This window comes from Podarcis pityusensis (genome assembly GCF_964106645.2).
Source record: "Podarcis pityusensis genome assembly, chromosome: 16".
NCBI lineage: Eukaryota > Metazoa > Chordata > Lepidosauria > Squamata > Lacertidae > Podarcis > Podarcis pityusensis.
Genome location: NC_138041.1, coordinates 9,066,403 through 9,093,773, shown reverse-complemented (window position 1 = coordinate 9,093,773; position 27,371 = coordinate 9,066,403). Strand labels below are relative to the sequence as shown.

The window sequence follows — 27,371 nt, the reverse complement described above, 5'->3', positions numbered from 1 at the left end:
CGAGAACACTGTCCAACCTTCTCGTCCTCTGTCATCCCTTCTCCTTGTGCCCTCCATTTTCCCCAACATCAGGGTCTTTTCCACGGAGTCTTCTCTTCTCATGAGGTGGTCAAAGTATTGGAGTCTCAGCTTCAGGATTTGTCCTTCCAGTGAGCACTCAGGGCTGATTTCCTTCAGAATGGAGAAGTTTGATCTTCTTGCAGTCCATGGGACTCTCAAGAGTCTCCTCCAGCACCAGAATTCAAAAGCATCCATTCTTCGGCAATCAGCCTTCTTGATGGTCCAGCTCTCACCTCCATACATCACTACTGGGAAAACCATAGCTTTAACTATACGGACCTTTGTTGGCAAGGTGATGTCTCTACTTTTTAAGATGCTGTCTAGGTTTTTCTCCCAAGAAACAGGCATCTTTTAATTTCGTGGCTGCTCTCACCATCTGCAGTGATCATGGAGCCCAAGAAAGTAAAATCTCTCACTGCCTCCATTTCTTCCCCTTCTGTTTGCCAGGAGGTGATGGGAGCCTTATTCCCCCTCCGTCAATTTGCCCAATCCTCTTTAAAACCCATCGTTTTGGGGGCTTAGTTTCAATCTCAGTGCAAGGCAAAGCCGGATTCTCAGCTGCCTGCCCAAGTGTGCTTGTGCAGATGTGATGCAGGAGCGTTAAAGAGGGTTGGCGCCATTGGCAGCCCGGCGCCTGGGTTTGCCCGACAGCAGTTTTGCTACCCTCACAGGTCATCATCACCTGTCAGAATCTGAAGCCTGTCTTCAGCTGAGCTCCCTCTCACTTCTTTCCCGCTCAGACACTTCCAGCCAGTGGAGGCCACTCTGTTAGGGCAAACAGGGCACCACTGCCTCAAACTCTCCACCAACACCTGCCTACGTTTTTATACTTAAAACCAGTGGGTTGCACTGTGACCTCCTTAGTGGCTGTGTTGCACTTATCCTTGTGTAAATTAAACATTAATAAATAAGGGGAAATGGTACGATATGTCATAAGAAAGTATTAGAAAATATATTAAGTGTAAGCTAATAAGTATAAGTACATTCAATGTAAAGGTAAAGTACATCAGGAAATGATGGGAAGTCTGTCTTGACATAGTTTAGTTTATTGGATTCTCCTTTGGTTTATTTTTGTTTAGTTAGAAAGTATAAGAAAAGAGCACATATAAGAGCACGTATAAGTACAAGTTTAAATCAATATTTAATGGTATAAGTATTTAAGGTTATTATTATTATTATTAGTTTTACCTTTTCTTTGTACGTGTATTTAAGATTGTGTATGATATCCTTGGATATGTGTGTGTGTGTGTGTGTGTACACACACACACACACACACACACACACACGGTATATATGAAGAAGGAGAATGGGGGACAAAGCTGGAGTTGGCTCTGGTGCCCCCTGCTGTTGGTCTCCTTGCCTTCTGCCCTACCAGCACTATCCTTTGGTGAGACTTTTTTGAACAAGTCCTGTAAGGAAAAGCTGCGGGATTTGAGTATGTTCTGTTCCAGAGAAGAGAGGCTGCACATCAGTGTGGTGTGTAGTGGTCAGAGCGCTAGACCCAGGACCCAAGAGATGTGTGTTCAAATCCCCACTCAGCCATAGAGCCATATGCAAATTGTCTTGAGGCGGTGATTAATAAATAGGAGGGGATTCATAAACTGTTTTTGGCCTACAACTCCCTTCATCCCTAGCGAGTGAGGCCAGGGGTCAGGGATGATGGGAATTGTAGTCTGAAAAAAACAAAAGACCCTGATGTTGGGAAAGATGGAGGGCACAAGGAGAAGGGGACGGCAGAGGATAAGATGGTTGGACAGTGTTCTCGAAGCTACCAGCATGAGTTTGACCAAACTGCGGGAGGCAGTGGAAGACAGGAGTGCCTGGCGTGCTCTGGTCCATGAGGTCACGAAGAGTCGGACACGACTAAACGACTAAACAACAACAACAACAACAACACCCAAATTTGGGAAAACCCTGATCTAAATCTGTATCTTTTGGGGGTATAAAAGTTGGGATATAGATGTACAGTAGTACCTTGGTTCTCAAACAACCTGGAACCCAAACACTGCAAACCCGGAAGTAAATGTTCCAGTTTGCAAACTTTTTTTGGAAGCCGAACATGTTCCGTTTTGAGTGTTATGCTGAGGTCTGTCTGTTTTCGCTGTTTATTTTGCATTTTTGTGGCTCTTTTTTTGTTGTGGTGGTTGTGTGGAACCCAGTTCAACTTCTGATTGTGTAACTGCAGTACATTGTTTATTGCTTTCATTTTATGGATCGATGGTCTTGTTAGTAAAATTCATTTTAAATTGCTGTTTTGGGGATGGTTTTTAAAAGTCTGGAACGGATTAATCCGTTTTGCATTACTTTCTATGAGAAAGCGTGCCTTGGTTTTGGAACGCTTTGGTTTTGGAACAGATTTCCGGAACGGATTAAGTTTGAGAACCAAGGTACCACTGTAATTAAAAATAAAATGATTGAACCCACTACTCTTCAGAAAGTAAGCACCCTCCCTCCCCCTTTTAGTGTAGTCAGACACAAAGTTTTTCGTTTGGGGTGGGGAACAGTGGATAAGCAGCACCGCAAGAACATTTAGGCAGTTCCCAGATTCTCGGCAGGGGCATTTTTGAGGACGTGGGTTTCTTTGATTCACAGAAATGTCCTTTTCCAGCTGCACGTTTTCTTGCTGCCCCAGAATGGTACATTTGATGTCTGGTTGGAGTTCTAGGAAATAAAAAGTCCTGGGCTGCTTCCCCTTGAGAATATTTTGAGAACGCAGTACCCGTTTTTCAGTTTGAAATGTTTTATGGTCCCTGTCTAACGTGCAGCGATACTTTTTGCACAATGGCAAGAGTTGATTACAGCTCCTGGAGGTCTCTCTGCACTAGTCTGAAACTGTCTCACCATTCCTGTTCATTCTCACCACAGGCATATTTTATCTTATTAAAAAAACACACCCTCTAAACGGGTTTACATAAAATGTAATAATACAGATAAAAATTGCCAATGAAAGTCAGAAGCTAAAAGCTGAGGTTTGCATTCAGTGCTAGTCTTACTCAGAGTAGACACACTGGAAGTTAATAGACATGGTTAACTTAGATTCGTTCATTTTGATGGGTTTACTCTGAGTAGGGCTAGCATTGGCTACAATCCAGGTTGGCCTTATTCCCCCCCACCCCACCTCCCATTATAATTAAAATTGGATAAAAATATATAAAAATGCACATCAGCTTTACATAGCTGGGCAGGCTTGCCTAAGCAAAAAATATTTTTTTTGCAGGCACCGAAAACTAAAGCAAAGGCGCCAGCCTTATCTCAATGGACGAGTTGTTCCAGAGAATAAAAGATTGATTCTGTACACAATAAACAATTATACGACACCTGAAGGCAGCCCTGTACCTGGAAGATTTTAATGGCTGTGATGTTTTGCTGTGTTCTGTTATATTCTGTTGGAAGCTGCCCAGAGTGGCTGGGGCAACCCAGTCAGATGGGCAGGGTACAAGTTAATAATAATAATAATAATAATAATAATAATAATGGGGTAGCCTCTCTGTTTGGCCCATGGGACTTTGTAGGCCCCACCCCTTCTCCCTAGGCCACACCTTCCCCTGCTCCTGTTTTGACTCCTTGAGTGTTTCTGCATCTTTCAAATCTGAGATAACGCCTCTTGTTTCTATGGATGTAGTCTTTCGAGAATTGTGTGTAGAAACCAGCCTACTGTAGGAAGGTAAAGTTTGCATATCTTGCTCCTCCCACTTTTGCTGCTGGCCCCTCCCCCTGCTGCTTCATGGCCCCCAGAAGATTGCCCCGAAGGCAATGTGGCCCTTGGCTGAAAAAGGTTATTTATGTATGGAGCTGAGGCTCCAAGACTTTGGCCACCTCATGAGAAGAGAAGACTCCCTGGAAAAGACCCTGATGTTGGGAAAGATGGAGGGCACAAGGAGAAGGGGACGACAGAGGACGAGATGGATGGACAGTGTTCTTGAAGCTACCAGCATGAGTTTGACCAAACTGCGGGAGGGAGTGGAAGACAGGAGTGCCTGGTGTGCTCTGGTCCAGGGGGTCACGAAGAGTCGGACATGACTAAACGACTAAACAACAACAACTACTACTGCGGCCCGTGTTTTGTTAGCCCCCAAAAATGGAAAATGAGCGAGGTCCCAACTAAAGAAAAATGGCAACTTAAGCTGACGGAATATGTTCAGCTTGCAGGTTTAACATATAGAATTAGAGAAAAAGAAGAACATAGGTTTAGAGAAGATTGGAAAACGTTTATTGAATATCTGGGGGGGAATTATGCACACCTGAAAACGTTGGCAGCGTTAAGATAAACTCGACAGTGTAAATAAGGTTTGATGGGTACAATAGTGGAATACTGAATGGTTTAGTTTTTGAAAAATATGCAGGAATCTATGGTATGTGTTAAGTTGTGGGTGAACATATCAGACGACACAGCGATTCTTCAAACAGCTCTTGTTTATTCACAGGCCAGGCCAGAACTGAACTGAAGGGTTCAGCCAGCCTGCTTATATAGAGCTCCACTAGAACGCAACAGTAACCAGCCCACTGTAGGCTGGTTTCTGTAACTATCCAATCACTGAACGTCACTTTCAATCCCTTATTTGCATATGTGGACCTGAGTGAAAACTGAGAACTTCAGTACATAACAGTATGCAAAACGAACAATGGAAGGAGAAGAAGGGAAGTCACTGATATTTTCAGGATGTTAAAATAAGTGTTTTAAACTGTGTAACATAAAATTTAATGAAAATTTTATTTTTTCAAAAAGTTCCTTACCTGTGCTTGTATTTCCTCGGCAGGTACCATGACCAGCAGGACGTTACCAGCAACTTCCTGGGTGCCATGTGGCTCATCTCCATCACGTTCCTGTCCATCGGCTACGGCGACATGGTTCCACACACATACTGCGGCAAAGGCGTCTGCTTGCTCACAGGCATTATGGTAAGATGGAACCTCGTGGGGGCAGTCCTGGGGGAAGATTAAACATTCTGTGTCTCGTCTGAAGTGCTGTTTCAGGGCTGGCAGCCTCCCGATGCTGTTGGACTCCAACTCCCATCTGCCCCAGCAGGCACTGGCCAATCCCTTTGTTCCCCTCGGAGCGCTACAATTCCTAGAGCGGTTTAACAATTGGGCCCCTCTTCCCATGGAACTCTGGGAACTGTAGTTCTGGTAGGGGGGAATAGGGCATCTCCTAACAGCTCGCAGCTCCCTTAACAAACTACAGCTCCCAGAATTCTTTGGGGGAAGCCACAACTAGTTTTGTGCTGTAATAATAAAGGGACCCGGGTGGCGCTGTGGGTTAAACCACAGAGCCTAGGACTTGCCGATCAGAAGGTTGGCGGTTCGAATCCCCGCGACGGGGTGAGTTCCCGTTGCTTAGTCCCTGCTCCTGCCAACCTAGCAGTTCAAAAGCACGTCAAAGTGCAAGTAGATAAATAGGTACCACTCCGGCGGGAAGGTAAACGGCATTTTCGTGCGCTGCTCTGGTTTGCCAGAAGCGGCTTAGTCATGCTGGCCACATGACCCGGAAGCTGTACGTCGGCTCCCTTGGCCAATAAAGCGAGATGAGCGCCGCAACCCCAGAGTCGGCCACAACTGGACCTAATGGTCAGGGGTCCCTTTACCTTTAATAAGAATAATAATGCATTGGGGAGGGGGCATTATTGCGTTCTTCTTGTTTCTATTTTTATTATCAACCTTGTGTTTTCCGGTTGTGATTTTATGCGGTGAACTGCCCTAAGACCTGCGGGCGTTGTGCGGTGTACATATTTAATTAATAATAACAATAATTAATAAATGCAGGCAAGTGGGGTCCGCCTGGCAGCAGCCTCCACTGCTTGCCGCTGTGGGATGCAGAATGAAGATGGCCGTTCTCACCTGAATCGGCGGAGCCTCTTTGATAACCTCTGCTGGTTAGGAATGGAACCTCCATGTCCAGTGGCAACCTGCCTCTAAATACCCAGCTGCTACCAGCTGTAGAGGACAAAGCACAGGAAGGGCTGTTGCCCCCGCGCCCTGCGGGGTGTGATTTCTCAAGAGGATCTGGCCCAAGACTGTGGGAAACAGGATATTGGACTGCTGGACTGGTCTTTGCTTGTCCCATCCAGCAAGGCTCTTCCTGAACACTTTCTGCCGTGGTTCCAACCTCTCCAGAGTTGTCCCAGATGTCTTCCGGAGCCAGCTGTGGAGCGTTCTCGCCTGCCCACCCCCAGCCCACTCCATTAATCCAAGCTACTTACACACACAGCACCATTTCTGGTTTGTTTATCTCTCTTTTAATTAATGAGCTGGATTGGGCTGCCCTACCCCACCCAGGGGAAATATACAGCAGCGGCAAGTCCTCTCCCCTTCCGAATGTTGCTGAAGGTTTGCAACTGGGTGGAGATATTCCTTTGCCAGATTTATTTCTCGGAAGCCGGATCTACAGCCTGGTGAGAATCCCAGAGCTTTATGAGTCAACGAGCGACGGTCCAAAACTTGTGCGCATTCAGGGTTCAGGAAAGGAGCACAGGCTCTGCGGCAATGTCCAGCTCCCTGAGAGGCATGGCTTTAATTTCAAAACCATGCCTCTAGGCCTCATGGTGGAGAAGAAGCTCTTGAATTGCCTGCTTTGGATACCATTCCTATAGGTGTCTACCAAGAACTGAGGATCAACTTTATACATTTAAAGCGCAGGGTTATGTGGCTCCCCCCAAAGGATTCTGGGAGCTTGTTAAGGGTGCTGAGAGAAGACCCCAGTGCCGCCCCACATAGAGCTACAGCCCCCCGAGTTACCTGTAAAGTAGGTTTGATTATTAAACCACTCAAGAGAACTGTAGCTCCGTGGAGGAAACAGGGCTCTTCAAATAACTCTCAGCTCCTTTAACAAACTACAGCTCTCAAAGTTCTTTGGGGGAAACTGTGGCTGTTTAAAGTGGTACCATGAGGTGTTAAATGAATGGGGTAAAGGTAAAGGGACTCCTGACCATTAGGTCCAGTCGTGGCCGACTCTGGGGTTGCGGCGCTCATCTTGCTTTACTGGCCGAGGGAGCCGGCGTACAGCTTCCGGGTCATGTGGCCAGCATGACTAAGCCACTTCTGGCGAACCAGAGCAGCGCACGGAAGCGCCGTTTACCTTCCCGCCGGAGCGGTACCTATTTATCTACTTGCACTGGTGTGCTTTTGAACTGCTAGGTTGGCAGGAGCAGGGACCGAGCAACAGGAGCTCACCCCGTCGCGGGGATTCGAACCGCCGACCTTCTGATTGGCAAGCCCTAGGCTCTGTGGTTTAACCCACAGCGCCACCTGCGTCCCAAAACGAATGGTGTAAATTAGCCTAAATCCCATGGAATTTGGTGGGTCTTACTCCCAAGTCAGTGGATAGAGGATTGCGGCCTATATCTCAGAAAAGGCAGCTGAATAAAGATTTCCCAGCAGTTGCTGGGTTGCTTGAAAACCTTTTTCCCTTGCTGGAAAAGGTTTTTTAAAGGCCAACCAAAATCTTACAACGTTTGGGGCTTTGGGGTTTAGAGGAAAGGGGGAATATGACATGATAGAGGTATCTAAAAGCAAGCACAGCTTGGAGAAAAAATTCAGAGAGAGAAGCTTCTCTCTTTCATGATACTTGAAGCCATCCGATATAGCTGAATGTCAGAAAATTTGGGACAGATTAAAAGAAGGCACTTCTCCACTCCACATGGTTACTCTGTGGAACTCCCTCCCACAAGGTGTATTGACAGCCACCAACTTAGGTAGCTTCAAGAGAGGATTAGACACAATTCATGGAGGAAAAGATTATCAGTGGCTACCAGCCACAATGCCTATTTTCTGCTTCCACTGTCAGAGTCCACATTGTTGGGGATTGGAGGTGGGGAGAATTGCTATTGCTCTTGGGGTCCTGCTTGGCCTTTGGGGCATCTGGGTGGCCACTGTGAGAACAGGATGTGCTAGACCGGATGGGCTATTTTCCTGATCTAGGAGTCGGACACTTCTTATGAGCAAAACCCAGGAAAACGATTTGTGCGAATGGGTAAGCCTGCCCTTCCTTTTGCAAGAAAATGTTCCTGTTTGTTTATTTCCCTATTCAGAAGCCTGCCAGCACAATGTTTAAGAACACCATTTCGCTGACTCCCCAGAGGTCAGTTCTCTGGGATGTGCAGCGGTGCCTTGGCAATTCTTCGCCATCAATCAGTCGTCAATAAATAAATACCACGTGCTTTATTTGGAAGGGCTTGGCCAGCCTAGAACCTTTCCTTCTGTCCTGACCTCTTTTCTTCTTATTCTTGGGAACTCTTTTTTTTAAAGACCCATCATTAATCTGAGACTAGGGAGGTTTCCACACAATTTATCAGTGCTCTGGCATGGCAGCCTTCAAGGATCATCTCCACTCCAGCTGGAGAATCATTAATTCAGCGACACCCAAATAATCCTGGTGTGACCTCTTGATGCATGCTGGGATGGATTCTGGGAAGCTTCTTTAAAGTTTCCAGGGTTCAGCCTGGCTTCCTTTTGAACTTTAGCAGAGCTGGGGAACAATTTGCAGCCTGGAGGCCACATTCACTTCTAGAAGCTGGTGTGGGTCTATGGTAGGGTTTCCAACTTAAATAAAATACAGTATTGGGATGTGTGTGTTTTGTTAACACTTTTCACAGTACGGTCGTACCTCGGGTTACAGATGCTTCAGGTTGCGTTTTTTTGAGTTACGGACGCGTCGAAACCTGGAAATACCGGAATGGGTTACTTCCAGGTTTTGGCGGTCGCACATGCGCAGAAGCGCTAAATCGCATGTGCTTTGCGCATGTGCAGAAGCTCCGAATCGCAACCCGCATGTGCGCAGACGCGCTGCTGCGGGTTGCGAACATGCCTCCTGCATGGATTCGCAACCCGAGCGTCCACTGTACAATAAAAGACAACCTAATCTACATAAAAAAATAAGAGGAAGAAATTAAATGAAAAGAAACAGAAGAGACAGAAGTATGCAAGATCCCCTCTCACAAATATTTCTTAAACTTTGCCCCATACAGAAAAAGGTGTGTACCCCCAGCTCTCACCTGGGAGCATCCCTCTCTTCTCCCACCTCTCACCCTGAGAGATCTTGCAGGGGGTGGGATCCCTTCCAACTCTCCTATGATTCTATGGACCCAACAGTTGGAGCCCAGTGGTGCTGGGTAGACCAAGTGTCCTTCAGCTTTGGGTCCCCCAGGTGCTGCTGGACTACAACTCCCATTGTCCCCAGCCAGCTTAGCCCGATGATCATGGATGATGGGGATTGCAGTCCAGCAATGTGTGCTTGGATCCTGCACACTTGCTGGTTTCCTGGTTGGCCGCCCTGAGAACAGGATGCTAGATTAGGCGGGCCATCACCCTGATCCAGCAGCGCTTTTGTGTTCTCAACACCCCGAGACCCAAGATGAAGAACGACACCATAAATACTGAGCTTGAGGTCTCTGGTTGCAGCATAAGGGAACTTCCTGCATTCCTGAGAGGGGCAATTGCTGGGCCATCTGTGCTGGTCCTGGGGGGGGGGTGACCGTGAGGCGTGGTCAGAGTCCGGTCCTGGGTCGAGGGACTGGAGACTGTCCACCAAGGGCGAAGCGGGGTCCAAATCAAGAAGCCAGGCGTGGTCGGGAACTCCGGAAAAACAGGTCTGGGTGCTGGCAGAAACAGGTTTCCAACGACGTTGCTCCCGCAACCTGGGTCTGGGCTGACTGGCCTTTATCTCCTCTGGGGCCTAGGAGGCGAGCACTCCTCCTGCGGGAACTTAGTTCCCTCCGCCTCTCTGCCCTGAGCCTCTGCAGCTCAGGAGAGGCTGGAGGGTTACTGGACCCAGAGGCCGCCTCACCTTCCCCTGACGGGGCTGAGAGTGGAGCACCTGCAGGCAATGGGTCCTCCATCCCCTCAGGGGCCAGAGCAGACTCAGCTTGTGCCTGCACCTGAGGATCCAGCACAGATGAGGACCCTTCAGGCTCAGGCCCCAGCCCCGGCTCAGGTGGTTCTGGAGGCGGGGACTCCTGTGCAGGCTGGGATTCCTCCGGTTCAGTCTCTGAATCAGATTCCCAGGCCATCACACCATCTCACTGAACCAGAGGGTCCCTCCCTCTCTTTCTGACTAGTGGCTGCCTCTTGCTACTTTCTGACCCATACCAAGTGGAGATGAGAGACAAAACAGCGGCTTCTCTGCCTCCTGCCCCGCTGGAAACCTTGGAAGCTCGATTCCACCCCGCCTCAAGACCTGCCGTTTGTTCTCCGAGGTTCCCATCCCTCTGAGCTTGGCACCTGCTCTTGTTTATTTTCGCTAACCCTCCTTCGAACACCCGCCGCTGGAAAGGGTTGATCAGCCATGTGCTTTTCCTTGGGGCACATAATCGGGATCTCTTAACGCAGATCGATTTCCCCTTAGTACTGGTTAACAGCCTTGCTGTCCACAGTCATGTAGGTTTGTGTGTGTGTGTGTGTGCGCGCTTTTAACCCAAAGGAGCGGCCTTTACTGAGTCAGCTCAGCTTTCTCTCTCTCACACACACAGCCTTTTTTTTCTTCCTCTCTGTGATCCATTTACTGGTGATTCCAGGAATTGAACCAGCAGCCCTTCTGTATCCAAGGAGGCCGCTTTGTCAGTGAGCTACAGCTCCTCCCCAGGATCGCCAATCTCTTTCCAGTCCTCATTTGCACATGGAGCAGAATGATGAAATGGATTGAACCACCTTAGACTGCAGGCAAAGAGGAAATATTACTCCCTCTTCGAAAGAAAAAAGATGCTCTCTTGCCTTTAAAAAGCTCCCTACAAATAGTCAGCCAGCATACATGTCCTAGCTCAGGCATAGGCAAACTCCGGCCCTGCAGATGTTTGGGACTACAATTCCCATCATCCCTAGCTAACAGGACCAGTGGTCAGGGATGATGGGAATTGTAGTCCCAAACATCTGCAGGGCCGGAGTTTGCCTATGCCTGTCCTAGCTATTTCCCCCCCCCTACTTGTAAGGCTTTTCAAACAACAACAACAACCTAACAACATTTATTAAGTTTTACTTACATACATAAAAAGCAAATTATGAAATAATTTTATAGAAAGGAAATGATAAATACTATAACCAGCAACATTAACTCATGGTTCTCTGGCTTAATGCAATAAGGTATATTATTTATATACAGTGATTTCTTCTATAGCTAGAGCAAATTTCTGCTGTTCCTTCCCCTTTTATATTTGCAGGGAATCCCGTGTGGATAGGAACCACATGCACAACACAATTTCCAATTACATTGCAGGAATATATGGAGTTTTTAAATCTGGAAGAGCACTCTGAAGTGGTGCAGTCTGAAATGGTGCCATTCGTTTTATTTACTTGTTCTGTAACATATGTTGATGGAGAATGATGGCCGACCAACGGTGATATCAGCTGATTGACAGCTGGGAGTGGGTTGGGTTTTTTTGGTGGGGGAAAGGCCTCATGAACCAAGATTGGCATATAGGTCAATTACTGTTACATCACTTCAAATTTCAAGCTGAAATCTGCTTCCCTGCCATTTTAAGTCATTGGTTCCAATCCTGCCCAGCTAACTTCTACTCAAAGTAGATCCACTGATATATATATATATTTTAAAAAGGTAGCAAAACACCTAAAGTTAGTCAGGCCCATTACTTTCAAGAGGTTTGTTCTGAGCATGCAATAGATACAAAAACAAGAGGCACATATGAGAGTTCTTCTTCTTTTAAACATGCGGTTTAAAAAGTAATGGACACACCACATTAATGTGGGTAAGTGCACACACACACACACACACACACACACACACATACTGTACACCTCATGAACACAGACACACCCAGCTGTCAGGCTTGAAATTAGCTATTAAGCCAAATTTTGTGTGTGAGAAAGAGAGAGAGAGAATGTGAATGAATGAATGAAGTTTTCTGCAGGTTGCAGCTGGGGAGAGAAGGATTAACCCACGGGTCAGCAAACTTTTTCAGCTGTGGGCCAGCCCACTGTCCCTCAGACCTTGTGGGGGACTGGAGTATATTTTGAAAAAATAAACAAATGAATTCCTATGCCCCACAAATAACCCAGAGATGCATTTTAAATAAAAGGACACATTCTACTCATGTAAAAACACGCTGATTCCCAGACCGTCCACGGGCCTGATCCGGCCCCCGGGCCTTAGTTTGCCTACCCATGGGTTAACCTTTCCAGGAAGATCACAAGCCCCTTGCCCTGCAATTAGACTGCGGGGTGGGGAGCCTTCTATTGGAGCTGATGTGAAAACATTTTAAAAACCTAATTGCATCAGGGGAGGGGAGGAACGCCCCCCAGGGGCCACATTTGGCCTGCAGGTTACCAGTTCCTCATGCCTAGCTTAAGGGCTAGCCTCTTTATTCTTATTTTTTGTTCTTAGAAGAAAAACAGGTTTTTCAAGATGCCAGATTGTTGCGCTCCATGCAATATTCCGCACTTACACGGTAACACTTGTGGGATTGCGGGACACAGCCAGGGATAAGCAGGAACAAGGCAGGGCAGTAATGGAGACGCAGCCGAGCTGCGCATTGGCTGCTTAGAGAGCTCAAGCTGAGCTGGAGAGGAAATCCCCTCCAGACCTGGCAAGAGTGACCTTTCTACGCCATTCATCCAGAAAATGAGTCTTTTAGCACCTGAGGCTTCTTCCCTGCCAGGGCTGGCAGATCTCAGAGCACAGAGGTATTAAAAAACAACAACGAAATCTCCCGCTAAGTAGGATCCTGCCGCTTCAGGGCCGAGTGGGCAGGAGGGAGGGAGCGGATAACTGCAGAGTTCCTCCAGAGCGGCAGGGCTCTGCTTAATATTTAAAACCAGGGCTCGGTTGGCAAGTTACCGTATTTTTTGCTCTATAAGACTCACTTTTTCCCTCCTAAAAAGTAAGGGTTAGGGTTAGGGTTAGGGTTGGGTTAGGAAACGTGTGTGCGTCTTATGGAGCCAATGCAGGCTGCGCAGCTATCCCAGAAGCCAGAACAGCAAGAGGGATTGCTGCGTTCGCTGCGCAGCGATCCCTCTTGCTGTTCTGGCTTCTGAGATTCAGAATATTTATTTTCTTGTTTTCCTCCTCCAAAAACTAGGTGCCTCTTGTGGTCTGCTGCGTCTTATAGAGCGAAAAACACGGTACTTTTTATGTGAATGCTTAAATGAAGAATGATAAATTTTAGTAGGGCATCTCCAGGAGTATTGGGTGGGTTTCACCAGCTCATCCTTTAGTTTGTCAATTTTGTTTTCTCGCTGTTCCCCCTTTCCATAAGCTTTTTTGTGTGTGTGCATCGGCTTGCATTTTGGGGTGTATTTCTTCAAATACCCGTGACCCTAATGTTTACATTTTTGCAAGCGCTTTCCCAGTGGTGGTGTAGCAAGTGTTTCCCAAACTTTGGGGGGCCACCCCCCCTCTTTGTGCCGTATACTCACCCCTACCCTGTAAAAAACAACAACATTTGGAATTATTCAGAATTAAAAAGCATTATTCCAAGCAACGTTCAAAATTTGCTGGGTGCGAGGTGCATTTTGCAACCTAGTGAAGATGGTAGGATGGCGTCTGAAGTCTCCACCATCTGAAGGTGTATGCCTGGGGATTCTTGGATCTTGGCTGCTTTCACACACTAGCAACACCTCCTGCAGAATTCTACCAGTTATATTTTATCTGCACAATCAGAGTGAATTTCAGGAACCAAAAATGCCGTTTTGAAAAATACGACTTTCGAGCCCCAAAATGGCCACTAGGCATTCCGTTTCAGCAACTGTAACCTTGGTTTAAGGAGCCGTTCGGCACCTGGTTTATATATCTCAATTTCTAACGCTGGTTCTGAGTTACCGTGGAGAAGGCTTCTGAAATCTTTGAAGCTTGGCAGAGCATCTCTCCCGCAGATTCCAATTAGCAGATGATGCATCATTGACCATTCCTTTCACGGATATGTGTATTTTTGGCTGGAGAATTGCATTTCAAAATTCAGGGCAGCTTTTCAGAGGATAAGTGTGTTTCGGTTCATGCATTGGTTTCGAGAAGGGGCACAGTTGGTAGGTTTGCAAGGTAAATTAATCCCCCTACTTCTCAGAGAGCTGGGATAGCTTTCGCTTCCCCACTGAGTGCGCAGCTGGTAGCAAACCCAGGTTTAATATGTGGAATGACACATAGGAGTGTTAAGATTTTTCCTGAGTTGAAGTACGCTTCCTGTTGGAGTGCAACTCTGCTTGTATTGATGCTGATGGGATTTGCCTTGGAAGGAAGGTGATAGAGAGGATAACCTCCCGACTTCCTAGACTGTGTTTCTGACCTAACCTGTGCTGACCTTCCTTCTGCTTTTGGACGGATGCTCTCAGGGTTGCTGACCTCACTTCCTCCTTCTCAGCGCCACCTTAGGAGAGAAGACCGCTATCCTCTGTTTCTCCCACCTGCACATATCAAAGAGCAAGCGTGGTTCTATGCATCTCCATCTTGCAGCGTTTGAGAACTTTAAGTTGAGAGAAAAGGCGAAGGTGGCATGAAAGAAGTTTATAAGATTATAAAGTTATGAACTCTAGAGGACTTGTGGACATCCAACAGTGGAAGCAGAGCAGAGCCACCATGGCTAGTAATAATAATAATAATAATAATAATAATAATAATAATAATTTTTTTTTAATTTATACCCCGCCCTCCCCAGCCAAGGCCGGGCTCAGGGCGGCTAACAAGCAATAATAAAAACAAGTTGAATGAATACAACTTAAAAACAAGATTAAAATACAACATTAAAATATTAAAATGCAGCCTCATCACAGGAGGAGAAAGGAAAAAGAAAGAGGGGGAGGGAATCAAATTGGCTCCAAGCCAAAGGCCAGGCGGAACAACTCTGTCTTACAGGCCCTGCGGAAAGAAATCAGATCCTGCAGGGCCCTGGTCTCATGAGGCAGAGTGTTCCACCAGGCCGGAGCCAGTGTTGAAAAGGCCCTGGCTCTGGTTGAGGCTAATTTGACTTCCTTAGGGCCCGGGAGCTCTAGGGTGTTGCTATTTATGGACCTTCAGGCTCTCCGTGGGGCATACCGGGAGAGGCGGTCCCGTAGGTACGAGGGTCCTAGGCCGTGAAGGGCTTTAAAGGTCAAAACCAGCACCTTGAACCTGACCCTGTACTCCACCGGGAGCCAGTGCAGCTGGAAAAGCACTGGGTGAATATGCTGCCATGGCAGAGACCCCGTGAGGAGCCTCGCTGCAGCATTCTGCACCCGCTGGAGTTTCTGGGACAGCTTCAAGGGCAGCCCCGCGTAGAGCGAATTACAGTAGTCAAGCCTGGAGATGAACATTGCATGGATCACTGTGGCCAGGTCGGGGCGGGAAAGGTAAGGGACCAACTGCTTAGTAGACTTTGTTGGGGGCACCAATGTTTCTGAATACCAGTTTCTGGAAACCACCAGAGAGGAGAGAGCTCTTGTGCTTGGATCCTGCTTGCGGATTCCTCACAGGCACCTGATTGGCCACAGTGAGAACAGGATGCTGGACTAGAGAGGCCATTGGGCTGATCTAGCAGGTCCTTTTTCTCTATTCTTTATATATATAATTTTTTATTGAATTTTATAAAAAAAAATTGACAAAACATCCATCTTACATTTAATACATAAAGACCACTTCCCTCCTCCTCACCTAATGGTTTTCCTAATTATGCTCTGATATTGCATTTTGTTATTACAGTGGTACCTTGCGTTACATACGCTTCAGGTTATAGATACTTCAGGTTACAGACTCCGCTAACCCAGAAATAGTACCTCAGGTTAAGAACTTTGCTTCAGGATGAGAACAGAAATTGCGGCATGGCAGCAGGAGGCCCCATTAGCTAAAGTGGTGCTTCAGGTTAAGAACAGTTTCAGGTTAAGAACGGACCTCCAGAACGAATTAAGTTCTTAACCCGAGGTACCACTGTATTATTATTACCTTTAAATCCAGATCTTAAATACAACGTTTAAACATCATATTGATAATGATTGATATCTCTAACCTTACAAAACTTCTTGTAGCCCTACTAACGATGTCAATTGTTTACAATTGTCTCTCAAATACAATGTAAATTTATTCCAGTCTTTCAAAAAGGCCTGGTCCTGCTGGTTCCGAATTTTCCCGGTTAGTTTTGCCAACTCGGCATAGTCCATTAACGTCACCTGCCACTCTTCTTTTGTTGGGATCTCTTCCTGTAGCAGGTCCTTGTTCTCTTCCTCCCTTGGATAGAACTAGAAACTTTTCTATCAAGCCTGCATTTCCTTTAGCAAGCTTAGCTTTCTCATTTTCATACTCAAAAGTCTCAGTGGGGCTGCATATCACAGGGAACTGAAGTCTATTGTGCAACAGCATGTGTGAAGGTCACGTGCTTAACAGCTCTTAGAAAAACATCAGTCTACCCACACATGGGGGACACGGGTGGCGCTGTGGGTTAAACCACAGAGCCTAGGACTTGCCGATCAGAAGGTCGGTGGTTCGAATCCCTGTGACGGGGTGAGCTCCCGTTGCTCGGTCCCTGCTCCTGCCAACCTAGCAGTTCGGAAGCACGTCAGAGTGCAAGTAGATAAATAGGTACTGCTCCGGCGGGAAGGTAAACGGCGTTTCCGTGCGCTGCTCTGGTTCGCCAGAAATGGCTTAGTCATGCTGGCCACATGACCCGGAAACTGTACGCCGGCTCCCTTGGCCAGTAAAGCAAGATGAGCGCCGCAACCCCAGAATTGGCCATGACTGGACCTAATGGTCAGGGGTCCCTTTACCCTTTACCTTTACCTACCCACACATGGCAGCAGGCACCTACAACTTGCTGCCCAGTCTCCTGGCAATTGGAGAGATGCCTTTTTTTGAAAACACCCCCCTGGCCTTGGGTTCAGACTCCAACATCATCCTTGACCAATGGCATTGCTGGATGGGACTGGTGGGAGTTGGAAGTCCCACATCTGAACGGCCCCAGGTTTTTTTGAGGGCTTCTCCGGTTTAGCTGACACCTCTCGCATCCAGCTCACTTCAGGTGGCTGCTCATTCAGAGTCTCTCTGAAGATGATTTCCTCAAAAGGTTTGTCGTTTACTATCACTCGAAAGCAGCAGGCTCACCATTTTCCACACCGCTTGGGTTTTGGGTTTCTTTCTTTTGCCGCAATAGGATTTTGCCTTAAAAGAGCAGCCTTAAAAAGAAAACCTTTGCATATTCAGGGAGAGAGTGTGGTGTGAACGTGTGTGTGTGTGTGTTTGGAGATAACAAAAGCCCTAAACCCCACCAGGCCAGGGCTTATGGGAATGCTTCAGAATTGAGATCGGACCAGGCTTGTTAATTAAAGACTGAGATGGGCTTACTGGAGTGTCTAATCTCCAGGGTGGTGGCAGGGCGGGGGGAAAGCAGAGAGAGAGAGTGAGAGAGAAAGGGCAAAAACAGATGTGTGTTTCTGTCAAGTTGGACATGCGTTCATATGCCAAACACCTGCTGTGGACATGTACACACACGCCATGACACCCATAAAACAACGCTTCTACCTAAAGTGTTTGGAAGCCTGGCATCTGTCTTCGTTTAGCAGAGGAAGCGGCTCCTCTGCCCACCGTCCCTCTGCCAGATGCTCCGTTCTCCAGCCCCAGCAGGTCCTGATTGGGATGTAATCACTCGGATAAAGAGAAAAGACACAGCCCAGCTGTCATTCTTCTGGGCCGGCAAGGGGGGAAGGCGGGCAGGGAGGCACAGGCTACAATCTCTCTACGCACCCGGCCTCTGTTTTGTAACCCGGAGCTTAAGAACCTCTTCACTCTTTACATGGCAATTTGTGACGGCTTTGCTGCTCCCTCCCCTTTGGCCAGTGGGCCAAGGGAGTAGGGGAGGGGTGGGGGATGGGGAGCCTTTGAGGGGCTGAGGGCTTCATTCTCTTCTGGTCCACCTTCTGAGGGCCGCTGGATAATAGCAGGCAAAAGGAGGCAGAGCAAAATGTATACACGTTTTGACCTTTAAAGCCCTTCGCGGCCTAGGACCCTCGGACCTATGGGATCGCCTCTCCCGGTATGCCCCACGGAGGACCTTAAGGTCCATAAATAGCAACACCCTAGTGGTCCCAGGCACTAAGGAAGTTAGATTAGCCTCAGCCAGAGCCAGGGCCTTCTCAACACTGGCTCCGGCCTGGTGGAACGCTCTGCCTCATGAGACCAGGGCCCTGCAGGATCTGATTTCTTTCTGCAGGACCTGTAAGACAGAGTTGTTCCACCTGGCCTTTGGCTTGGAGCCAATTTGATTCCCTCCCCCTCTTTCTTTTTCTTTTTCTTTTCTCCTCCTGTGATGAGGCTGCATTTCAATATTTTTACTGTTTCAATATTTTAATGTTGTATTTCAATCTTGTTTTTAAGTTGTATTCATTCAACTTGTTTTTATTATTGCTTGTTAGCCGCCCTGAGCCCGGCCTTGGCTGGGGAGGGCAGGGTATAAATAAAAATTATTATTATTGTTATTATACACGTTTTACCTTTGCACGACAGGCTAGTTCCAGCGTTCACTCACACAGTCTCCTCTATTCTCGCCAAGGGAAGCGAGGTCCACAAACAGAGCTCCAGGGCATCTTCCAGCCAGGCAGAAACACTCAAGGAGGGTGACAAAAGCAGGGCTGGTCTGGGGAGAGACTGGCGGGCCAGATGGAGAGGCCTGGAGGCCACGTTCAGCCCCCAGGTGTGTAGTTTCCCCCCCCCCACCCGTGCAGGTGGCTGTGATAAGGTCATGGCAGCAAAGGGCGTGGGAACCTGTGGTCCTCCAAATGTTGTTGGACCACAACTACCCTCATCACTGACCATTGGCCCTACTGGCTGGGGGCTGATGGGAGTTGGAGTCCCAAGCACTTCTGGATTGCCCTGGATCAGAGAGGGCTGCCTTAGGTTGTAAGCCTGCAGTCTAGCCCGACTGTGTTGGTTTACAGTTCCTAAGTGCTTCTTGTTGCTTGTAACAATACCAATAAAAGGCATTTATCCTTAATGTTCTCATTAATAAGCAAATTAATTTAAAAAACCCAGTTCTTTTAAGGCAATTTCTTGCTTAACGGGGCTTCTGGATGAACTGCAGGCACCACTGTCCACTTTTGGAGCAAGCAGGTGCTGTTTCAGCACCATGGATAGCGGCTCAGATGCAAATCTTTAGGGCAGAGGCTGTTGTATATCCTTGTCTTTTTCTCCTTGCTATGTGGCTTTGGGGAGTTTTGAAGTCCCAGTGAGTGGCATATTCTGTCTGACACTCCCCCCCCCCCGCCCTTGATCATTCACCTGCCAAATGGTGGCGCTGGAGGGAACCAGGACATTGCAGCTGCCTTGGACACTGATGATAATAATAATAATAATAATAATAATAATAATAATAATAATAAAACAGTGGATGTTCAGGTTGTAAACGTGATCTGTACGGGATGCACGTTCACAACCCGCAGCATTCACAACCCGCGTCTGCGCATATGCGGGTTGCAATATGCGCAAAGTGCAATTTAGCGCTTCTGTGCATGCGCGGCCGCCGAAACCCGGAAGTAACCTGTTCTAGTACCTTCAGGTTTCTGCGGTCCGCAACCCGAAAAGACGCAACCTGAAGTGGCTGTAACCCAAGGTATGACTGTATTGAGGACAACAATAGCAGCAGCAGCAGCAACAACAACAACAACAACAACTGTACCCTGCCCATCTGTCTGGGTTGCCCCACCCACTCTGGGCAGCTTCCAACAGAATATAAGAGAACACACAATACATCAAAAACTTTCCAATATAGGACTGCCGTCAGATTTCTGTGGCAGGTTGTATAATAGTTTCTGTCTTTGATATCTGATGGGAAGGCATTTCACAGGGCAGGCGCCCTGTGCTGTCTATTATTACGCTTTGTATTATGTTTTTATTATTATGGTTCATAAAATGTCTTCTTAATGTTGTACACTGCCCTGGGATCTTTTGATAAAGGAGGATATATCAAACAAATCAATCAATCAATCAATCAATCAATCAGGGCTGAAGAATCTTTTATGTCTGTGATTGCGGGGGGACAGAGAGGCGAGAGTGGGCAGAGATAGGTTTGTGTCTACACACCTGTTCCCCTCTCTATCCTCCCCTCAAGACAAGCCAGAGGCAGTATCAGAGTTCAAGTGTTGGTGCTGACCTTTAAAGCCCTAAACGGCCTCGGTCCAGTATATCTGAAGGAGCATCTCCATCCCCATCGTTCTACCCGGACGCTGAGGTCCAGCGCCGAGGGCCTTCTGGCGGTTCCCTCACTGCGAGAAGCAAAGTTACAGGGAACCAGGCAGAGGGCCTTCTCGGTAGTGGCACCCTCCCTGTGGAACACCCTCCCACCAGATGTCAAAGAGAACAACAACTACCAGACTTTTAGAAGATATCTGAAGGCAGCCCTGTTTAGGGAAGCTTTTAATGTTTGATGTATTACAGTATTTTAATATTTTTTTGGAAGCCGCCCAGAGTGGCTGGGGAAGCCCAGGCTGATGGGCGGGGTATAAATAATAAATTATTATTATTATTATTATTAGGACACGCCCAAGCAAGAAAAAGCACACAACGAGGGTGCAGAGCAAGGCCAGCAGGAGTGTGTGGCCTTGGGGATAGAGGTGGGGTTGAGGAAGGGGCTGTGGCCTAGGGAGAGTTCCGAGGGCTAAGATTGAGAGGCCCGGAGGGTCACCTTGGTCCCCCAGGCCTGAGGTTCCTCACTATACAAAATGGTTGGAGGTATCAGCCAGAAACAAAACTGTGGGCTAGAAAACAAAAATACTAATGGTAGTAGCCGCAAGGGCAAGGATTTCTGTCCTTGGGGAAATTCAAAACAGCAGCCACGGGGATTTGAAAGCGGCTGCGGCAGCAGTGCAAACAGGAAGCTGAGTTAATATTTGGGTTGGATTTCTGGCTAACTCTCAGTGTTGTGTTTTGTTTTTGGTTCTCTCCTTCGCCTGCCAGGGGGCTGGCTGCACCGCCCTGGTAGTGGCTGTCGTGGCACGGAAGCTGGAGCTCACCAAAGCTGAGAAGCACGTCCACAACTTCATGATGGACACGCAGCTCACCAAGCGGGTAAGCGGACTGCGAGCATGTGGAGAGACCCTCCCGTGAGACGCCCCATGGTTCAGTGCATGCACAAGGTCCCAGGTTCAGGCCCCAGCATCTCCAGGTCAGACTGGGGAGCTGCTGTCGGTCAGTGTAGACAATATTGAGCTGGGTGGACAGTGGTCCCAGGTTCACTTAAGAAAAGCTGGTATTCAGGGGTAGACTGCCTCTGATGCTGGAGGTTCATAAGAAATCACGGCTAAGAGCTGCCGATAGACAGACCCTCCACAAAGTTGTCCAGCCTGGGACTTGAGTACCTGATATTACAGCAATGCTAATTGGCAACGGAACGGGTCCAATGTAGACATTAAAATATTCCAATTTTGTTCCTCCTTATGCTTGGATTTGGCGGAAAAGGCTGCATCAGAACCTTCTTTTTTTAGGCTGTTGCTTTTGCCTAGCAACTTCCTCACACTTCCCCTCTGGTCCTCCGGGGCCACCTCTCCCCCCCCCCCCTTCCGCCAGATTCATTATCTAAATTGCTTTCTCCCCGGCCTCTCTGGATAATTTTGCTTGCTTATGGAAGGCTTTTTTTAGATGAGGCGGAGAACAGGAGCTCTTGTTCCCCAGGGGCAGGTTTTGCAAGATCCCTGAGCTGCCCGAGGTTGGAGCCGGGAAAAATGTCAGAGGTGTTTTCTTTGAAGGGGAGTGAGAAAAAGAGGAGAACGGCCTGAAAGGCTTGTTCGGAGCAGGCAGGGACTGTGTGCATGTCCATCAGGGGAGCACTAGAGCAAATTAATGATTCGAGAAGCTGTTTCTTCAGAGGCCCCATATCATGACAAGTTCCCCAACACTTCCAGGCCTGCGTGAAGATCTCCCAGGTCTCGTGCATGTCAGGCAACTGGAGGGGGAGAGAGATTTATCTGGCAGGGCAGCATCAAGGTGTTAATAAGGTTTTTGTGTGCCAATTGTATTTTATGTATTTGTTTCTTCTGGGTTTTGTTTTTAAAGTACTCTTAATTGGATCAGATCCCAGAGCAGGATACATTTTTCAAAGCATTCAACATTTTGGGGGCGAAGGGGTGTCATCAAACAACTCATTTCCCTTGGGGGTAATCCTTTGGGGGCTGCATGATGATTGTAAAGGTAAAGGGACACCTGACCATTAGGTCCAGTCAAGACTGACTCTGGGGTTGCGGCGCTCATCTCGCTTTATTGGCCGAGGGAGCCAGCGTACAGCTTCCGGGTCATGTGGCCAGCATGACTAAGCCGCTTCTGGCGAATCAGAGCAGCACACGGAAACACCGTTTACCTTCCCGCCGGAGCGGTACCTATTTATCTACTTGCACTTTGATGTGCTTTCGAACTGCTAGGTGGCAAGAGCAGGGACTGAGCAACGGGAGCTCACCCCGTCGCGGGGATTCGAACCGCCGACCTTCTGATCGGCAAGTCCTAGGCTCTGTGGTTTAACCCACAGTGCCACCCGCGTCCCTTATGATGAGTGTGGGTAGGGCCAAAGTCAGAGGCAGGCAAGATGAAACCCAAACCAGGACAGGGCCACCCCCCTTTCTCTCTTCCCTACATCCTTCCCATCTTTTTCCCCACCAGGTGGGATGCTGGGGGGGAAGGAACTGGCTGTTTTCAGAAGGAACCTGAACTGATTGCTTGCAGAAAGCTTTTAAGAGTGGGCCAGTGGCCACCTCAGACAGCCAGAAGTGGAGAACCTTACAAACACACACACACACACACACACACACACACATCATCTACAAGCAAGAGTTGTAAGTCACTATAGAAATAAATTATGGGGAAACTGTTTGTCCCATCTCACGAAAACAAATTCAAGTAGGTTTTGAGGGTTTTAAAATGACAGAAGTCCTGTCATTTTTATGCTAAATAATATTTTCTTGCAGAATGTTACGACCCGGTGTATTTTTTCCCTAGAGCGGCTTTGTTAATAATTGTCAAATGATTTATTTGTTTTATTTAAAAGAGGGTTGTGCCAGCCACAATAAGGAAATAAACCCCTCCAAAAGAATCTCCCCAGAAGATCCAAACAAACTGACAGATCTGTAAAGGGGCAGACAGCCTTCCAGGTAATAAAGAAAGAAAACCTCTCCATTAAACTAAACCCAGTACCAAATCTACAGAAGATCATCCCAGGAGAGTTCTTAGTATGAGGAAGCCTATCTTCAATTTTACACTCACTGAGATGCAACATGCAATCAGCCAGCCTCTTCCTTCTCCAGCTCCACCCAGGCACGGACATAAGTTTCACAGGTGATGAGCAAAGCACAGCTCCCAATCCATCATTTTTATGTTACACATGCATGGTGGGTTTTCTGCCCTCCCAGGTTGCTAATTCCAAGAATCCATTTTCTTTGAGAGTTTTTCCGAAGGAGCCCTTGTGCGTGGCAAGAATGATTCATGGACAGAACCGGCTTTCCCCGCCTCAAAGCTGCTTCTTTTTAGCTCCTTGAAAAGGAAAAGAAAAAAGACGAACTGTGAAGGGGGAGTCGAGAGAGCAAGGATTGCTTTTTCACATCTCCCTAGACATGGGGGTGGCAAGAGAGCCTTGCCCTCTGAAAGACCGGGTACATAGCTTGCGGGTACTTCTGAATCCTTTGCTGTCATTTGAGGTTCAGGTGGCCTCAGTGGCACAGAGTGCCTTCCATCAGCTTCAGTGGTAGAGAATCTTTGCCTTGCATGCAGAGAGTCCCAGCTTCAATCTCTGACAACTCCAGGTAAGGTTGGGAGGGACCCCCAACCCTGGAGAGCTGCTGCCAGCCTGTGTAGGCCACAAGTGGGGAACCTTTTGCCACCCCCAGATGTTACTGAAGTATAACTCCCATCACTCCTAGTGAACATGGCCAAAGACCAGGCATGATGATGATGATGATTACTTATACCCAGTGCTTCCCCCCCCCCAAAAAAAATGTTTAGGGGTACTCTCATTTTCCTACTCATATTGAAATACTGCCCCTCAATGAGGCAAAACTTAGATTTATAAAATGTTTAGGGGTATGCGTACCCCCAGAAAGAAACAACATTGCTTATACCTACCCACCTGGCAAGGAAATCAGCCCTGAGTGCTCCCTGGAAGGACATATCCTGAAGCTGAGGCTCCAATACTTTGGCCACTTCATGAGAAGAGAAGACTCCCTGGAAAAGACCCTGATGTTGGGAAAGACTGGGGGCACAAGGAGACGACAGAGGACGAGATGGTTGGACAGTGTTCTCGAAGCTACCAGTATGAGTTTGACCAAACTGCGGGAGGCAGTGGAAGACAGGAGTGCCTGGTGTGCTCTGGTCCAGGGGGTCACGAAGAGTCAGACATGACTAAATGACTAAACAACAACAAACAACCCATCTGGCTGGGTTGCCCCAGCTGCTCTGGGTGGCTTCCAACAGAATATAGAAAACATAATGAAACGCCAAACATTAAAAACTTCCCAATAGAGGGCTGCCTTCAGATGTCTTCAGAAAGCTGTATAATAATTGACTGAGTCAGACCACCAGTTCAGTACTGTCTACACTGACTGGCAGCCGTCTTCCCAGGTTCCAGGCAAGATTCTCTTTCTTTGGGGCAGGAAACTGCACTGCTGCTGCTGTGAGCTGCCTGTCTGCCCCTTCCGCCAGTTGCCAGCCCCACCCCCACCCCCTTTGCAAATGTCTCCATAGCCCTGTAAATTAAAAAGGTATTAGCTGCTCGGTGTGGCATCTCCAGGGCTGGGGAATCAAAGTGGAAATTGAGTTGTTATTGGCATTAGCTTAACCACACATTGCAGATAATTTAATTGGATCCAGAAGGAAGCTCCTTTCCTCCAGAAGGAGGGGCTCTGCCGCTTAGCGGGCAGGTCACATGCTTTGCATGTAGAAGGTCACAGCTTGAGTCCTCAGCGTCCTCTGTTAGAACAGGGGCAGGGGCCCTGTGGCACTCTGGAAGTTGTCGCTGCCCCCATCAGACCTTGCCAGCGAGGCCCAGGGTTCAGGGACAGGCAGGAGCCAGCAGCCAGCAGCAGCATCTGGAGCATAGGTAGGCAAAATAGGGGCCAGATCCGGCCCAATTGCCTTCTAAATCCGGCCCGCAGACGGTCCAGGAATCAGCGTGTTTTTACATGAGTAGAATGTGTCCTTTTCTTTAAAATGCATCTCTGGGTTATTTGTGGGGCATAGGAATTCGTTCATATTTTTTTCAAAACATAGTCCAGCCCCCCACAAGGTCTGAGGGACAGTGGACCGGCCCATGGCTGAAAAGGTTTGCTGACCCCTGATCTGGAGGGTCAAGGATTCCATGCCCGTGAGTTAGAAGAGGTGTTCAGATCTTATTTTTGCTTACCGTATTTTTCGCTCTATAGGACGCACCAGACCATAGGATGCACCGGACTGTAGGAGGGGGAGAACAAGAAAAAACATTCTCCCCCTCTCTGCTCAGCGCCCCTTCAGCGAAGTGGCAGGAGAAACGGCGCCCCTTCCATTTCTCCTCCCGCTTGGCTGAAGGGACGCTGCGCAGCTCTCCCTCTCTACTGAAGCCTGGAGAGTCTTGCTCTCCCGGCTTCAGCAAAAGGAACCCGAAGCCTCCGGAGCGCAGCGCGAGTTCCTGCTGTGCTCCAAAGGCTTCAGGCGGCTATCCCTGAAGCCTGGAGAGTGAGAGGGGTCGGTGTGCACCGACCCCTCTCGCTCTCCAGGCTTCAGCAAAAGCAACGCGAAGCCTCCGGAGCGTTCCCTCTGCGCTTCGGAGGCTTTGCGTTGCTATCCCTGAAGCCAAGGAGCCTGCATTCGCTCCATAGGACGCACACACATTTCCCCTTAATTTTTGGAGGGGAAAAAGTGTGTCCTATAGAGCGATAAATACGGTAACTACAACTCCCATCAGCCCCAGAGAGCATAACCAACGGCTGGGAGTGATGGCAGTTGTAGTTCACCAACTCCTGGAGGGCCAACCGTTCCCCACACCTGCTCTAGGGTAGTGGTTTTGGGACACCTGGGTTCTTGTCCACACTCGGCCATGAAGGTGACCTTGGGCCAGTCTCTGACTCAGCTTAGCCCACCTCCCAGGGGTGTTGTGTGGCTTAAAACAGGGAGAAGGACAAGCATGCAACTGCCTTGAGCTCCTTGGTGGAAAGCTGGGATATAAATATGAATGAATTAATCATTAATATGATAATAATAATAAAAAGCAGAGACATCACCTTGCCGACAAAGGTCCGTATAGTTAAAGCTATGTATGGAAGTGAGAGCTGGACCATCAAGAAGGCTGATCGCCGAAGAATGGATGCTTTTGAATTATGGTGCTGGAGGAGACTCTGGAGAGTCCCATGGACTGCAAGAAGATCAAACCTCTCCATTCTGAAGGAAATCAGCCCTGAGTGCTCACTGGAAGGACAGATCCTGAAGCTGAGGCTCCAAGACTTTGGCCACCTCATGAGAAGAGAAGACTCCCTGGAAAAGACCCTGATGTTGGGGGAAATGGAGGGCACAAGGAGAAGGGGACGACAGAGGATGAGATGGTGGGACAGTGTTCTCGAAGCTACCAGCATGAGTTTGACCAAACTGCGGGAGGCAGTGGAAGACAGGAGTGCCTGGTGTGCTCTGGTCCATGGGGTCACGAAGAGTCGGACACGACTAAACAACAACAACATGATAACAATTATAATTACCGTATTTTTCGCCCTATATGACGCACTTTTTCCCCTCCAAAAATGAAGGGGAAATGTTTGTGCGTCCTATGGGGCGAATGCAGGCTTTCGCTGAAGCCTGGAGAGCGAGAGGGGTCGGTGCGCACCGACCCCTCTCACTCTCCAGGCTTCGCGCACCTCTCCGCAAGCAGCGGGAGCCCAGCGCTGGGCTCCCACTGCTTGCGGAGAGTTGCCTGCATGCTGAAGCCCGCGCACGCTGAGCTCAGCACGTCCAGGCTTCGCGCACCTCTCAGCAAGCAGCGGGAGTCAGCGCTGGGCTCCCACGGCTTGCAGAGAGCTGCCTGTTTGGGGGCTGGGGTCGGGGGAAGCTCGGGCTTCCCCAGCCCCGTGCCTGGGGGGGGAGGAATAATTCCCCCCCCTTTATTTCCCCCCAAAAAACTAGGTGCGCCTTATGGGGCGGTGCGTCCTATAGGGCGAAAAATACGGTAATACTGCTAATAGACAGGGGTAGGCTGCATGTAACTGCCACACAACCCCAGCCAACATGATCGGTTTAGGCTGGTGGCCCAGCTACAACCAAACTGGGGCTTGGGGTAACTTGGCTACAGGAATCTGTGGCCCCAGTGGTAACTGGAAGGTCGGACTACTCCAATGTGCTTTAAAAATGACTCAGAAGCCTCAGTTAGGACCGAATGCGGCTGCCCGACTTGTTGACAGCTTCGAGGCAAACAAGATCGCATGACACC

At 48.4% G+C, this 27,371-nt stretch overlaps 1 protein-coding gene across 1 annotated transcript in view; it reads left to right on the top strand.

Moving 5' to 3' along the window:
- KCNN3 (potassium calcium-activated channel subfamily N member 3) overlaps positions 1-27,371 on the top strand; it is a 97,110-nt gene that overhangs the window by 54,913 nt on the left and 14,826 nt on the right. Inside the window, exons 4-5 of the mRNA XM_080984617.1 lie at positions 4,818-4,959; positions 20,903-21,013. Coding sequence (XP_080840743.1) covers positions 4,818-4,959; positions 20,903-21,013 — 253 coding nt within the window. The remainder of the gene's footprint in view (positions 1-4,817; positions 4,960-20,902; positions 21,014-27,371) is intronic.